Raw genomic sequence first — 16,502 nt, 5'->3', positions numbered from 1 at the left:
AAGCAGGAATGACGTCCTGGATCAAGGTCTCCATGACGGCCACCACCCTACCAGTATTGACCTCTACCAGTGTTGACCTCGGTGCATTGCAATGCCAGCACTATCACCTCAGCCTGAAGACGGATGGACTCCTTCATCATTCCTTGCAATCTGAGGAGTGCAGCGGACATCCCTTCCTGTTGTTCCCGAGCTTGCCTTTACAGCTCCAGCAACTGTGACATGACTGAGTCCAGAGGCTCGTCATCTGACTCGGACTCAGCAACGTCCTGGCCTCCAACAATCCTCCAAGTGCCAAGAACCTGGGAAGTCCCTGCCTCCACCTGCTGTGGATCAGAAAGTGCGATGTGCCCACCAGATTGTGATCCCAAGGCTACTCTAAAGCTAGGTCCCACCGAGGTGCGTGTCTCTGCGCTGGTGGAGGGTGTGGGTGAGCGCAATGACGGGACTTCAGGGAGGCTGCCTTCAGATTCCTCTTCAGAGGTTTCTTTGGGGCTTGATTGGAGGCCCTGGGTCATGGACTGTCGGCTTTTGGCAGATGTGCCTGCGAAAGCAAGGAGAGATAATTAGTGCATGGCAGTGGCCTGTGAAAGAGGACACATCATTCAGTGCATGGTTGTCTGATGGATGTTGCACTGCTGGATCCTCACTTGGTAGAGCACCGCCGACTTCACCGTCAGTACAGGACCGGTCCTGGTCATTGCTGGCCAGCTGAATGGCTGTTTTCGAATTCTGTCAGAACTTTGATCTCCGGCATCCCTTCAGCCTGTCTATGACCTTTCTCTCCTGTTGTGAGCCAGTTTGTCCTGCATGGATAGAGATGGCGAGAGTGCATCAGGACTCCTGCGGGCCAGATGCTATGTATGCCTGGCCTGTGTGGGTGGTGAGTGGTCCCATGGACGGGTTGAGGACAATGACGGTGTGTGTGAAAGAGTGAATGGTGATGTCCCTTGCACTGGCAGTGAGTGAGGGCCCTGTGGATGTGTGATGGGTTTGAGAATCTGTGAGTTGGGAGTGATGAAAAGAGTGACTTACCCTGGTGGAACGGAGATCATTCATCCTCTTGCAGCACTTGGTGGCTGTACTCCTCTGCAGGGCATTTGCACTGACCACCACTGCCACCGCCTCTCAAGCCAGGTTGGTGACATTGCTACTCATCCTGCGGCCAGACCGGGGGATAGAGCACATCCTAGCGGGCCTCACGGCATTCAGCAGCCGCTCGAGGGACCTGTTGTTGAAGCGGGAGGCTACAGTCTTTTTGCCTTTGCTGGCCATGTCTCTCGGGCAGCGGTGGTGAGCTTGTGGTGATGAGCGCTTTGCTGGCGGCTGCCTTTTAAAGACGGTGGCCAGCGTGATGCAACAGTGGGGTGATGGCGAGTGGGTGAATGAGAGCCCGCCCGCCATGGAAATGGCGTGTTTCCCAGGAATACATAAGTAAGTTGGGAAGATACAGCGTGAAAACCTGCCATTTTCGTTGACGGGTAAGACTCCATTTTACTTGCCCGCTACCGCACTTAGTGCAATTCTGGGAAAATTCTGCCCTTTATTTCTTTTTCTGTACACGATTTAAATTGAATTTATACTTCCTGGTGTAGACTCTGTGGGTGGAATTTCACAGCCTCTCCAGCCGGTGGGATTTTCTGGTCCCTGGACTTTTGAACGGCTCGACACATTTTCCGGCCCACCCCCGCCGTGATGGGGCCAAAAATTCCACCCTCAGTCTCAGTGAGGATTCCTCAATCTGACTGGTTGAGGAGTTTACACTGGTGCTTGCCCTGCTCATACACACCACAGATTCCCTGTAGAGGGCGGTGTGCTGGATCAAATACCTGATAACAGCAAGTCTCCACACAAAAGCTGTGAAAAGTCTGCAGGCATCTGCTAGCAAAGGTTAAACAGCTCTGACAGTATTCTTGCCCCATCAATACCCAAGGATCCTAAAACACTCCAGCCTGTTTACCAACCCTACAGACTTATGACTTTCAATATCAAATCTGCCTGACTAACCTGTCTATTCCTAACTAACATGTCTCTAAGGCACGGGCTATTCTGAGTGTAGAACTCCACAACATAATCCCATCGTACTGTTCCCATTTTCCTGAATTACTGCAAAACTTCAATTTTTAGTATTTAAATAGATGATATTCAGGCTTTCGCATAACATTAAGTACAATAATAGTCAAAGGAAGACCGTTTTTGGTATCTCTAATTCACAGTAGATGCAGTGTTCAAACTATTTTGTTATAAGAATATTAATGTTCCCAAGTGCAATAATAATACCATTATCAGTTTTTCCATCAGTGCGCATTCTTTGATGAGGGAAAATAAGTCAACTATGCAAAAATGAAACGTTAGAATTTATATTTTCAAACTATTTCCTTCATCTCTAGAGGTAATGGAGCAGGAAGAGAAGCCACTGCAGGTGATTCTCTGGCTTTAACTGGATAGATAGAGTGAGTTAAAATTTCGCTTTTAATGTCAGTGGCAGAAAGATCATAGAATTTTTGTTAATAGAAGTGATAATAAAATATTTGAGAATAGGGTAAAAATAGCCTGTGTTGATTTCTAAAGGGAATGTCTACTTTAATCATATATCTGAAGAAGAGTCATATGGTCTCGAAACATTGAAACTCTGTCTCTCCACAGAAGCTGCCAGACCTGCTGAGTTTTTCCAGCATTTTCTGTTTTTATTTCATATTTCCAATTTTTGCAGTATTTTGTTTTTGTCTGTTTTAATCAACCTGATTAAATCCTTTGAATTAATGGGAAAAGCAGGCAAGGGTAATGGGAGTGAATTTGATATGCAAGGATTTTCAGATGAAACAAAGGAGGCTCATCTAAAAATGTCAGGGCCTGTGGAGTCTGGTAACAATGGATTGAATGGATTGGAAGATGATTAAAAACAGAAAATAGAAGGTAGTAGTTGAGGGAAATTTCTCAGATTGGCCGAAAATGGAAAGAGGATCTGTGCTGGGATTACTGTTGTTCACCATAAACATTAATGATTTAGATTCAGGAAATTTGAAATACGGTGTTGAAATTTACAGGTGATACCAAATTGTAGGAGTTTGTTAATAATGAAGGTGGCAGCTCACCACCACCTTCTCAAGGGCAATTAAGGACGAGCAATAAATACTGGCCTAGCCAGTGACGTCCACATCCCATGAATTAATAAAAACAAGGAAGGCCACACCAAAATACAGGAAGGGTTTGCAGAGTGGGTGGACAAATGCAATTGAAAATCAATATATCACAATGTATGTTGGTTCATTTTGGCAGGAAGAGTAAAAGGAGGTCATTTATTCCAATGAAAGCAAGAAACTAAATGGGGCAGATGATAAAAGAGATTTCGGAATATAGATACCTAATTTGCTAAAAGCAGCAACACAAGTTGATAAGGCCATAAAGCATGCAAAAAAGAACCCAAACAAGTACCGTGGTTCATTTCTAGAGGAATAGAATAAAAGAATCATGTTAAATGTATGGGGAACCTCAGTTGGACCAAATTTGCAGTACTGTGCACCTTTCTAGTTTCTATAGTATAAAAAGGATATTCAGAGGTTCAGTTAGGGTGGGCATGTAGAAACTGTGTTCGCTTGTAGGCAAGTCCAGAGCAAGGATCAAATAAAGAACTGAAGAGTCATTTCCATACCACAAAGAGTGGAACTCAGTGTCAAAAGGAGTAGTTGAAGCAGATACATTGACACATAAGGGAAGGCTTGATGCATACATGAGGGAGAAGGGTATAAAAGAATATGGTGACAACATGGGAAGAGGTAAGTTAGAGATACCGATCTAGTTTAAATACTGGCCTGGACTAGTTGCGTGGAATTGCATGTTTCAGTGCTGTAGATTGTATATAGTACTATAATCTCAGTAGAGACCAACAACATTTTAAAAAAGAAATTTAAACTTCCAGTTATTAACTGAAAGAATTACACCACAAGATTTCATGTTTAAACAAGAAAAACATTTACTGTACAAGAGTTAAACAAAGCAAGTACTACTAACTTAACACGATATGGGCTGTAACTTTCAGCTCCAGGGTGGGGGATGCCCCAAAGATGCACTGGGAAGCCCCCTCTTCAGAAGTTCACAGGTAAAGCCTGCATGGTAATTGCCTGGAAGTGCCAACTTCCCCTGGGCAATTGCCCTGCAGTGGGAACCATCCAAAAATTGTGATTTAAATTGCAAACCAGATAGTTCCAACTTGGTTACATCAATGGTTTCCCAGAAAAAGTTAGAAGAATTGAAACCACTTCTAACTTCTGGGTAGCCATTGAACAGACCCAGACTGACCCCCACAGGGCTCCTCTACCACACCTACCCCCAACCCCCCACCCCGACTATTCCTCTCTACCCATGGGACTCCCCCCGACTTCCCCCTCCCCCTGACTACCTCCCACAGGACTCTCCCACCCCCAAGGAATTACACCCCCCCGCTCCCCCCCAAAATAGGAACTCTCCAACCCCCACGAGATTCCATCCCACCCCCATGGGGACTCTCCCCTCCTCTTCCATAGGCTAGACCTGACCCTCCCCCTGCCAGCCAGGACCTACACACCCCATCTCCCCCGAGGCCCGACTTGACACCTCCTCCAACCCCCCTCCTCCCCCAAGGCCTGACTGCCTGACCCGCCTTACCCCCCCACCAATAACGGCCCCGCTGCTGATATCAGCTACTTACCTTATACATGCACCTTCTCCCTGGCCTGTCATGGATCTTTAAACTTCACTGGACGTTTAACTTAGCTAGTTTACGGTAGGCTAGTGGTGTTAAAAAAAAATGGGCCATGGCCCCCTTGCATCCAACAGAGCTGTTCTCGATGCTAGGCCCCAGGGACGCGCTGCACTGCCCAGATCTCACCCGGCCTGAGTTGGGAGGTTAGCTGAGACAGGATGGAAAGAAATTTTGGGTAAGGAGCTAGGAGCGGAGTGGCAATCCGACTCTGAATGCCACTGTGAGGAAGGACAGACGCTATATTTCATGAACAATTATACTTCACACCCAAAAATCTCAACAATACATTTCTCATTCTACTTTTATTTCTATCCAAGGCTTCCCCTTTACAGGATCTTGAGGATTCCTTCACCTCTCCTGGGACCAAACCAAGCTCTCAGGTGCTCACTTTGATTTTATTCAGTGTTCCCTAAAAATTTCCGAGGTATAAGATTTCTTGGGGTCTTTCTACTAGTATTTGGCTAGGTGACCCTCCAACTCTCCTTCATGATCGTGGACACCCCAGCTCAAGCATAGGCATCATTGCTTTATTGTTTAGTGACTCCAAATCAGAAAACACCTTTGGTTTCTGACAGCCCTCTGCTATTGGTTTACAGCTGCTTGCTGTAATCACATGGTTAAACCCAAAACTTGGAAAAAAGCCTTCCCTGTAATTTATTCCTACAACAACATGGCATACCTTCAATGTCCTAGAAAGAGATTTAAGCTAATTATCTCCAATTCCCAAACATTCTCTTTGTTCTGGGAAACCACATGATTAATTTAAACCCCTTATTCAGGCAGTTGTAGACATTTTGCCTCCACCAAGAAACTCAAAGGGGTCACCCATTGTTTAGTGTTTTCCCACTTCCGACTCTGACCTTATTAAATAAACATAAGGTCACCCTTTGAATTGCAATTACTCTAGGTCTGCTTACCAGCTTTTTAAACTGGAAGTTTTCATTTATCTTACATTTAAAAATTTTAATCCCCAAACTAAAAGTTATATTTCTAAAAATTTCTAATCATGAAATTTCATGATTCATGACAATAGTTCGCTGTAATTTAACCAGTTGACACATATGAACCAATCTGAGACCAGATTTTAAAAAAAAGCAAACAAAGCAACGTTCACCCATATCATCATCAATTAATGATATTAACGTAACAACATTCTAAGCGACACTTACCAACACTTTGAAATAGTGATGTGGAATATGGTTCAGCAGTTCTGTGAAAGAATTGTCCCCATTAATGAAACATGCAATTTCCAAACCATCCTCTATTCATCACATCATAGAGTTTAATACAAATAGATAAAATGCACTTTTGTTCTACAACAGAAAATTAACTTCTTAGATGTTACTGACAACTTCATTGCTGGTAGTGCCATTGTGGTAAAGCACCTTACAACAAACAAGTAGCAATAAAGCTATTCAGCAATTCATTTTCTGTACAAAGGTAGGTAAATATTTAGGTGAAGAAATTTATACTTGCATTTCAGACAGATCAACATCATCATATATCTCCTCGAATGTCTGGGATCGTTTCAATATTCTTTGACTAATTTCCTTAATTTCAGAATCATCCATTTTCACAGCATCAATTTGGATGTAACCATCTGCAAAAAAAAAAATCACATTCCTAGAATGGGTCTCTCAGAAGCAGCACAGATCAAATATTCCAGCGAGCATTGAAAATGGTCTTCAGCCTGTCCCTTTAAACATGTTAACAAGCGGGAAGACACCCATGTTAGGATGTCTCTTGGAAGTTCTTTAACTTTGAAGTCAGTTAAAAGCAAATGTGTAAAATAAAGTTTGTGAGAATATACAATGTATTTTCAAAAGGGCTTTGCGTACAAATCCTAGGATTAGCGCTCTACCCAAACAATGTCACAACAGTGATTACACTTCAAAAGTATTTCATTGGCTCGAAGCACTTTGAGCCATCCAACAGTCATGAAAAGCACTGTATGGATTCTTTATTGAACAGGAGGTTGTTTGCAAGCTATTCAATCTACATGAAGGAGGAATAAAGAATCTGAATCAGTTAATATTATTTGTTTGAACAGTTTAGACCACACAGAGGGGTAAGGAACATAATGTCCCAGATCTTCCGGACTTGGGATGGTCGTACCCTGGAGGAACCCCGGAAAATGCGCTGCAGGACCCCTTAAGTCCCAATGCAAGGTCCCAGTTGGAATTGCCTGGGACGGTTCAACTTCCGAATGGCAATTATCCTCTGAAACTCTGAGTTAGAGTCAGAGACTTCGGATGGTTCCGACTTACTTACCAGAATAGTTGCCCAGGAAAAGTTGGAAGGATTAAAACCAGTTCTAACTGCTGGGTAATTATACTATTGACCACCTTAGCCCCGCTGGACACTCCACCACCAACCCCTGCCGCCAAACCCACGACTTTCGCCCCCACTGACTACTTACCCCGCCACCCGACTACCCCCCACTGACAACCCCACCCCCCGTCAACCAGCTCCCACTCCTAATCATCAACCCTGCCCCACCCTATCCCCTCAGCCATTTACCTTACATGCTAAACAAAAACAAAAACACCTGGAAAAACTCAGCAGGTCTGGCAGCATCTGCGGAGAGGAGCACAGTTAACATTTCGAGTCCGAATGACCCTTCAACAGAACTGTCCTACCTGTCCCGCCCCCCCTTAAACCAGCTTATATTTCACCTCTTTTCTATTTTTCCTTAGTTCTGTTGAAGAGTCATACGGACTCGAAACGTTGACTGTGTTCCTCTCCGCAGATGCTGCAGACCTGCTGAGTTTTTCCAGGTATTTTTGTTTTTGTTTTGGATTTCCAGCATCCGCAGTTTTTTGCTTATACCTTACATGCTACCCTTCACTCTGTAGCTTCTCAGACTGGCTTTGGGACATTTAAAATCTCTGCTTACCAGTATACGGCAGCGAGTGCTGTAAAAAAGTGGGCATGGCTTGGTTTCCCCCAATACTCCTGCATTACGAAGGAAGGATTCCAGGAGCAGGTACGCTTTACATTTCTCAGGAGGCCTGGTTTGCAAGTCTGGGCGAGAAATGCGGAGCTCTGGTGCAATGTAAATAAATATGAGCGGAGGGGCAATCTGACAATGATTTCCACTCCTCAGAAGATTCAGCCTAATGGTACTTAAAGGGACAACATATATGTAAATAGCCAGAATTGAAAGGGAAATTTCTTCCTTCAACCTAATAATAATTGTCTTTCTTCCCAAGAGCATTTTTTCCACTTGTTTTGTCCTTTTACCCAATTTTTCTCCCTCCTCTTGAAAGTACTTACTCTCATTGGGTTAGAAGTCTTCTGGTACTGCCTCTCAGTTGGTTATGGCTCCCCAATACTGACTCTCACCATAGTAGTCTCTCTAGGACTGACCCTCTCTGAGGTACCCACTCCATTTATAGCAACTCGCACAAGTTTACAGTTTCATATGTGCCAGCTGCCTAGAGTGGTAAACCTTCATGTGTTACCCTGAACAGTGGTTGTCAAAGCAACAAAGTTGAAACCAAGGCTGATCTGGTCCTCTCCTTTTTTATGTCCCTTCAGGAACATGGGCATCGCTGGCTGGGTCAGCATTTATTGCCCACTCTTAACTGCCCTTGAGAAGGTGGTGGTGAGCTGCCTTCTTGAGCGGCTGCAGTCCATTTGGTGTTGATACACCCACAGTGCTGTTCAGAAAGGTGTTCCAGGATTTTGACCCAGAGACAGCGAAGGAATGGTGATATAGTTCCAAGTTAGGATGGTGAGTGATTTGGAGGGGAACTTGAAAGTGGTGGTGTTCCCATGCCCCTACTGCCCTTGTCCTTCTAGGTGGTAAAGGTCAGAGGTTTGGAAGGAGCAGTTGAACGAGCCTTGGTGAGTTGCTGCAGTACATCTTGTAGATGGTACACACTGATGCCACTGTGTGCCTATGGTGGGAGAGGTGAATGTTAGAGGTGGTTGATGGTATTCCAATCAAGCAGACTGTTTTCTCCTGGATGGTGTCAAGCTACCTGATAATTGTTACAGCTGCACTCATCAAGCAAGTGGAGAGTATTCCATCACTCTCCTGACTTGTGCCTTGTATATGGTAGCCAGGCTCTGGGGAGTCAGGAGGTGAGTTACTTGGGTTGTTGGGTAAATGCCAGTGTTGTAGCTGTACCAGAATAGCTTGGTTAGGGGCATGGCTAGTTCTGGAACACAAGTCTTCAGTACTACAGCCAGGACATTGTCAGGGTCTATAGCCTTTGTTGTATATAAGTGCACTCAGCTATTTCTGGATATCAGTTGGAATGAATCAAATTAACTGAAGACTGCATCTGTGATGGGAGGGATGGCGTAGTGGTACTGTCACTGGACCAGTAACCCAGAGACCTAAGGGACCGGGGTTCAAATCCTACCATGGCAGTTGGTGGAATTTGAATCCAATAAAAATCTAGAATTAAAGTCTAATGATGACCATGAAACCACTGCCAATTGTTTAAAAAACCCATCTGGTTCACTAATCTGCTCTCCTTACCTGCTCTGGCCTACATGTGACTCCAGACCCACAATAACGAGGTTGACTCTTAAATACCCTAGGGCAACTAGGGATGGGTAATAAATGCCAGCTCAGCCAGTGATGTCCACATCCCATGAACGAATAAAAAAAACTGCTAGGGGCCTCAGGAGGACTCACACCTATATACTTCCAGCTGCTAGCCAGGAGTGGAAACCCTGGCTGATATTTTCCCCCTCCTCAGCAAGCAGAGTGGAGGCTACTTGTAGTGTCCTCTATGGCGCTCTGGCTGAGATGATCTAAATCAGCACATAACTTTTGACATTATTGGTCTATATAGCTTTGTTAAACTTAATTATACCGATCACCTTTGAGTTCACAGAAATTTAAATCTTTACTTTCAACAGAATGGTACTGAAAATGGTCATGTGATCAACATACTTAAACAGAGTCAGCAATCTTATGCCTCACAGTAATCATGGAGCTTTAATCTAACAATTACAAGCTATTGTTATACAAGTGCCTTCCACCTTCAACAGAAATGAGACAGATAGGTGCAGAAAACAAAAATTATAAGAAAAGAGAATTATTTACATACAATTCCCATCTTGAGTTTTGGCCAACCACTTCCCAGTAGGACAGTCAACCATACGAATAATTTCCACCATTTCACCCAGTTTCACTGTGAGGCCCAGTTTTCCTCCTTTTAAATGCTGCTGCACTTGAACTTTAGATATTGGAATTTCCAAGCCTGTGATCTAAACAGTAAAATAAAAAATATTAATGACAATAATGAAAGCAGAAGCTGAACGTCTCATGATTTTTGAAGCAGTTTAAACTAGTCTGGTGGAATGAAATCATTCCCTTAGTAAACTGCTTCTTGCCTTGTATCTTTCTATGTCATACACAATTTTCTAATTAGGTTAACAAAATCTATCCTGTATTTTCACACTAAACTATATTAAACTAGAAATTTAAGATTAAAACATGCATATGAAAACTGCCAAGATAACATCGAGCATACAAAAATGCCTTGAGGTGTCACTCAATATGCAGATAATAACAATGTTTATTTAAAAAAAAATCACAAATTGCAAAGCAGGTTAGCCAGCATATGAAAAAAGCAGATTGAATTGTGCAAGTTTAGAGCGCAGAGGCCATTAGCTCCATTATATCTGTAATGGCTCTTTGCTAGACTAATCTACAACGAATCCAACTGCCCTGCACTCTTTCAACCTTGTATCTTTCAATGCTTCAAATGTGCATCTAATTTTCCCTTTAAAAAAACAATAGTTTAACGTTTCAGAGGATCCTTCATTAATTGTCACCAAGAATGTAATACTTTCTATTTTCGGTTGAAACAGCACACACAAAAAAAAACAAAGAACGTGAAAAAAAGAACCTAACTTAACTATTTTGTATTCCAATATTTCTATTTCTATAATTTTATGTTGCTACCTATCAGTTGAGAAGAAAGGTTGCAAGAGAGGCTAAAAATGTCAAAGAGAACAAAATCTGCAGCTTTTCATAATACAGGCATAGGGGAGGAGAAAGGTTAACCGGACAGGTTCGGTATTAGAAGTCATAAGTCTCTAGGATTGAGAAACAAAAATCTGTCAGAGATAAATTTACAAGCAGCAGCAGGAGTACATGCAGAAATAGAAAAATATATTTTTGACTAAATATGATAATTTTTCATTTACCAAAGTTGCTACATTGATTATTGTAGTACAAGATGATGTGTACAAGAAACCAAGCCACAGATCAAGCTGTAACTTTAAATTGTAACTTTAAACTAATTAAAAGTGAAAATGAGACACTAGTGATTATACTATACTACCTCAGAAGTACAAACAATAAGCTGTTATAGCAAATGCATACATTTCACTAACTTCACAATATTTTAAACATACATTGAATTTCCTCTGTAATTCTTTTTCTCTCTTTTCTTTATTTTCACATTCCTTATCTTGAATCTGAGGTTTCTCTTTTGTTTCTCTGTTCTGTAATTTATTTTTCTGCTCCATTTCTCGGTGTTGCTGCTCCTTTTTATTATTGGTTTCTACTTGTGTACTGTTTCGAAAAAAAGATGCAAATGCTAAATCAAAAGAATGTTTTCTTCCTTTAAGAAATAATCTTCACAACTGTTGTTACTTCTGCGTAAAAAATTCGAATCACGAGGTAACATTCCTGGATAATGTAGTATGGAAATGCACAGTCCAGGCAGACCTTGGATTTGATCTCTGCTGAGTTAGCTGATCTCAAACATGGTAGAAATTGTACGTTTAATTCAGTATCTCCGGAAAGGCCTGCTAGAAGTAGCAAGAGTTGCCCTATTTTATGATACCCAGTGACCTCTGGTGAACTGTAAGACACGTGTGAAAATCAGAGGAGAACAGTCTATCAAAGTGTCTGACAGCACATTACATCTAACTTGTACATAAATAATGATCATTTTGGCGAGGACCAGAACCAGAGAAATATTTGTGACAAAAATGAGTATTTTTTCTGTAGCCTACTTTGCTATCCTTTCTATGTCCCTGAGCTTAAATGTGGGACCTTTTAAGAACAAGAACATCCTCAAGTTGCTTCTACGTTTGCATGCTTCCAAATTAGCTTCTGCTGTTTTAAATAAACAATGGTAGAAAGATGCTAATACTGGCACATGCCCGAAGAAACAATTGTCAGGTGTCACTATTATTACTGATTCAAAGTTTATAAGAGTTATGTTTTGGGGCTGTCTCTTTAATTTAGGGTAAAATGGAGGAATGAAAGGAGTTATGTGACCTTTCCTGAATGCTGCCCGATAACAAGCTTGGGTGGATTGGCTGGTTAAAGGTTAAAAGGGGCCCAGGTTGTTTTACTGGAAGGAAGGTGTGAGATGTTCATACCTATAAACAATGGCAGTAGCACCTGCATATGATGTCTCCAAGTCTCACAGGGAGTTGTTAGGAATGCCAGGTTTTATAAATGGTTATAATTTATAGCTAGTTAGCATTCCTACTTGGTTAAAAAGCCCATGTGATTCACGTAACCCTTAGGATGGGCTTTAAGGAGGAAAAGTCAATAGAAACCTACTGTGATATCGGGTTGCAGGTTGAGAGAGAGCCAGAGAGAGAGAGAGAGAGCGAAACACATAATCAGACATACAGTCCTGCACCTGAAGCAGAGAAAGTGCTTTATTTATTATACATCACACAGAAGACACCATGTTAGTGAGGATTTAAACAAGGCTGGAAGATTTGCCTAATTTTGGCTAGAGGGAGGAATCTCCAGGGTAGCCCTCAGCAGTGAAAGTCAGTCAGGAGGTTTCGGTGGCAATGTCACTGGACATCCAGAGGCCCACTCTAATGCTCTGGGGACACAGGTCCAAATCCCAACAGGGCAACTGGCACAATTTAAATTCAATTAATAAATCCGTAATTAAAAGCTAATTATAGTAATGATAACATGGCACTATCATCGATTGTCATAAAAACCCATCTAGTTCATTGATGTCCTTTAGTGGGTATTTCCTTCCTTTAGGAACATAGCTGCTAGACTGGGCCTACGGCAAGTGGTGAGGGAACCAAACAGAGGGAAAAACCTACTCGACCTTGTCCTCTCCAATCTACCTGTCACAGACACACCTGTCCATGACAGTATTGGTAGGAGTGACTTTCACACAGTCCTTGCAGAGACAAAGCCCTGTCTTCACATCAAGGATACCCGCCATCAAGTTATGTGGCACTACCTTCCTTCAGGGAAGGAGATCAGCCATCCTTACTTGGTCTGGCCTACATGTGACTCCAGACCAACAGCAATCTGGTCAACTCTTAAAATTGCCCAGCAAGCCACTCAGCTGTAGCAAACCGCTACAAAGTCAAAAAGGAATGAAACTGGACTGACCACCCGGCATTGACCTAGGGACTGGAAAGGACTACGGCACAACCAGCTCCATCAACCCCGCAAAGTCTTCCTGTGGGTTTGTGGCAAAGTTGGGAGAGCTGTTTCACAGACCAGTCAAGCAACAGTCAGACATAGTCAGACTCACCAATTCATACCTTACAGATCGTGTCTCAAACATCACCAACACCATTCCTGGGCATGTCCTATCCCACCAGCAGGTCAAACCCAGCAGAAGTGGCAGTGCAGTGGTATACAGTCGGGAGGGAGTTGCACTGGGAGTCATCAGCATTGACTCCAGGCCCCATGAAGTCTCATGGCATTAGGTAAAACATGGGCAGCTGATTACCACCTACCACACTGCTCGCCTGTCACCCTCCAACCCCCTCAGCTAATGAATGTGTTCTCCTCCATGATGAACACCAACTGGGAGAAGCATTGAAGGTGGCAAGAGCACAGAATGTACTCTGGTTGGGAGACTTTGATGTTCATCACCAAGAGTGGCTCGGTAGTACCACTACTGACTGAGCTAGCTGAGTCTGAAAGAACATTGCTTCTTGACTGGCAGGTGGTGACAGAACTGAGAGAAAAACCTACTTGACCTTGTCCTCTCCAATCTACCTGTCTCAGATGCACCTGTCCAAGTATCTGTAGAAGTGCTCATTGCACAATCTTATGGAGACAAAGTCCAGTCTTCACATTAAGGATACCCGTCATCATGTAGTGTGGCACTATCACCGTGCTAATTGGGGTAGATTTCAAACAGATCTAGCAACTCAAAAGGCCATCCATGAAGTGCTGTGGGCCATCAGCAGCAGCAGAACTATATTTAATCAGCCTGGCATATCCCCAACTCTACCATTACCATCAAGCCGGGGGATCAACCCTGGTTCAAAGAAGAGTACAGGGGGGCATACCTAAAAATAAGGTGTCAACCTAATGAAACTACAATGCAGGACTGCTTGCATACCAAACTGCAAAAGCAGCAAGTGATAGACAGAGCTAAGCAATCCCACAAGCAACAGATCAGATCAAATCTCTGCAGTTCTACCAAATACAGCCATGAATGATTGTAGACAATTAAACAACTCACTGGAGGAGGAAGTTCCACAAATATCCCCATTGTCACTGATGGGGGAGCCCAGCACATCAGTGCAAAAGACAAGGCTGAAGCATTGACACCATCTTCAGCCAGAAGTGCCGAGAGGATGATCAATCTCGGCCTCCTCTTGAGGTCCCCAACATTACAGATGCCAGTCTTCAGCCAGCCTGATTCACAACATGAGATCAAGAAACGGCTGAAAGCACTGGAAAGGCTATGGGCCCTGACAACATTCTGGGAGTAGTACTGAAGACTTGTGCTCCAGAACTAGTCATGCCTCTAGCCAAGCTGTTCTAGTACAGCTACAAAAATGCATCTACCTGATAATGTGGAAAATTGCCCAGGTATGTCCTATGCACAAAAAGCAGGACAAATCCAACCTGGCCAATTATCGCCCCATCAATCTACTCTCGATCATCAGCAAAGTGATGGGAGCTGTCATCGACAGTGCTATCAAGCGGCACTTACACAGCTATAACCTGCTCATTGATGCGCAGTTTGGGTTCTACCAGCACCACTTGGCTCATGACCTCATTATAGCCCTCGTCAAAACACAGACAAAAGAGCTGAACTCCAGAGGTGAATCATCAGCAGCAGCAGCATTGTACTCAACCACAGTCTGTAACCTCATGGATCGGCATATCCCCCACTGTACCATTACCATCAAGCTGAGGGATCAACCAAGCCCTTGATGTCAAGCCAGGATTTGATCAAGTATTATAACAAGGAGCCCTAGCAAAACTGAAGTCAAAAGGAATCAGTGGAAAACTCTCTACTGGTTGGAGTCCTACCTAGAACAATGGAAGATGCCTGTGCTTGTTGGATATCAATCATCTCAGTCCCAGGAGATTGCTACAGGAGTTCCTCAGGGTAGTGTCCTAGGCCCAACCATCTTCAGCCGCTTCATCCATAAGGGCAGAAGTGGGGATGTCTGCTCTGCTGATGATTGCGCAAAGTTCAGTCCTATTCACAACTCTGCAGTAGCTGAAGCAGTTTGTGCCCATATGCAGCAAGACCTTGACAACATTAAATCAAAGGCTGATAAGTGGCAAGTAACACTCACACCACACAAGTGGCAATGACCATCTCCAACAAGAGAGAATCTAACCATTGCCCCTTGACATTCAATGGCATTACCATCACTGAATCCACCACTATCAACATCCTGGGGGTTACCGTTGACCAGAAACTGAACTGGACAAGCCATGTAAATACTATGGCTACAAGAGCAGGTCAGAGGCTGGGAATCCTGTGGTACGTAACTCACCTCCTGACTCCCCAAAGCCTGTCCACCATCTACAAGGCACAAGTCGGGAGTGTGATGGAATACGATCCACTTGCTTGGATCAGTGCAGCTCCAACAACACTCAAGAGGTTTGACATCATCCAGGACAAAGCAGTCCTCTTGATTGGCACCACATCCACCACCTTCAACACTCACTCCTTCCGCAACCAATGCACAGCAGCAGCTGTGTGTACCATCTACAAGATGCACTTCAGTAAATCACCCTCCTGACTTGGAAATATATCACCGTTCCTTCATTGTTGCTGGATCAAAATCCTAACAACACTGTGGGATTAGCTACACCACAGGGCATGCCGCGGTTCAAGAAGGGAGTTCATCACCACCTTCTCAAGGTAAATTAGGATTGGGCAACAAATGCTGGCCTTGTCAGTGATGCTCACATCCCATGAAAGAATAAAAAAAAAGCAGGCCATCAGGAGCGGAGAATTGTTTGGATTGGTTCTTGCAGAGTAAAGTATCCACTTAAGGGAAAGAACAAGGTATAACTCTGCAGTGTTGGGAGGTGGGATGGGAGGGATCTTTTGGTCATGTTCAAAAAGTCACATGGGTAATCTTTTCTGTAGTTTAAAGTATAAGTTGCCTACTAACTAGCGACTAGTCAAGGTTGTTTATAATTTGTTTGTCACAGTAAAATTCTTAAAACTTGAAATCTTCTTGTGTAATGCTTCCAGGCAGTCACTGGAAATTCAAGTATCTTTCAAATCGGTCTCTATGGTGATCATAAAGTGAGCTGTTAAGCAACATCATACTTTAATCAGTTTAACTTTTGCACTTGTCAGTTGACTTAGGTGGCAATTAACATCTGTCATTGGGAAAATGTTGGAGTCTATTATAAAGGATGTAATAGCAGAGCATTTAGAAATACATAATCTAATCAAGCAGAGTCAGCATGGCTTCATGAAGGAGAAATTTTGCCTGACAAATTTATTAGAATTCTTTGAGGAGGTAACAAGCAAGATAAAGGGGAACCAGTACATGGAATTTGGATTTCCAAAAGATG

At 43.2% G+C, this 16,502-nt stretch overlaps 1 protein-coding gene across 1 annotated transcript in view; it reads right to left on the bottom strand.

Annotated features, from left to right (window-relative positions):
* Nucleotides 1-16,502, bottom strand: part of LOC144692413 (uncharacterized) — a 113,171-nt gene that overhangs the window by 70,706 nt on the left and 25,963 nt on the right. Inside the window, exons 4-7 of the mRNA XM_078561238.1 lie at nt 11,123-11,282; nt 9,808-9,967; nt 6,215-6,338; nt 5,908-5,948 (exon numbers count right to left, since the gene is read on the bottom strand). Of these exons, the coding sequence (XP_078417364.1) occupies nt 5,908-5,948; nt 6,215-6,338; nt 9,808-9,967; nt 11,123-11,282 (485 nt within the window). The remainder of the gene's footprint in view (nt 1-5,907; nt 5,949-6,214; nt 6,339-9,807; nt 9,968-11,122; nt 11,283-16,502) is intronic.

Source organism: Cetorhinus maximus, chromosome 17, assembly GCF_964194155.1.
Source record: "Cetorhinus maximus chromosome 17, sCetMax3.hap1.1, whole genome shotgun sequence".
Lineage (NCBI taxonomy): Eukaryota > Metazoa > Chordata > Chondrichthyes > Lamniformes > Cetorhinidae > Cetorhinus > Cetorhinus maximus.
Note: the sequence above shows the minus strand (reverse complement) of the source record. Positions and strands in the feature narration are given on the sequence as shown.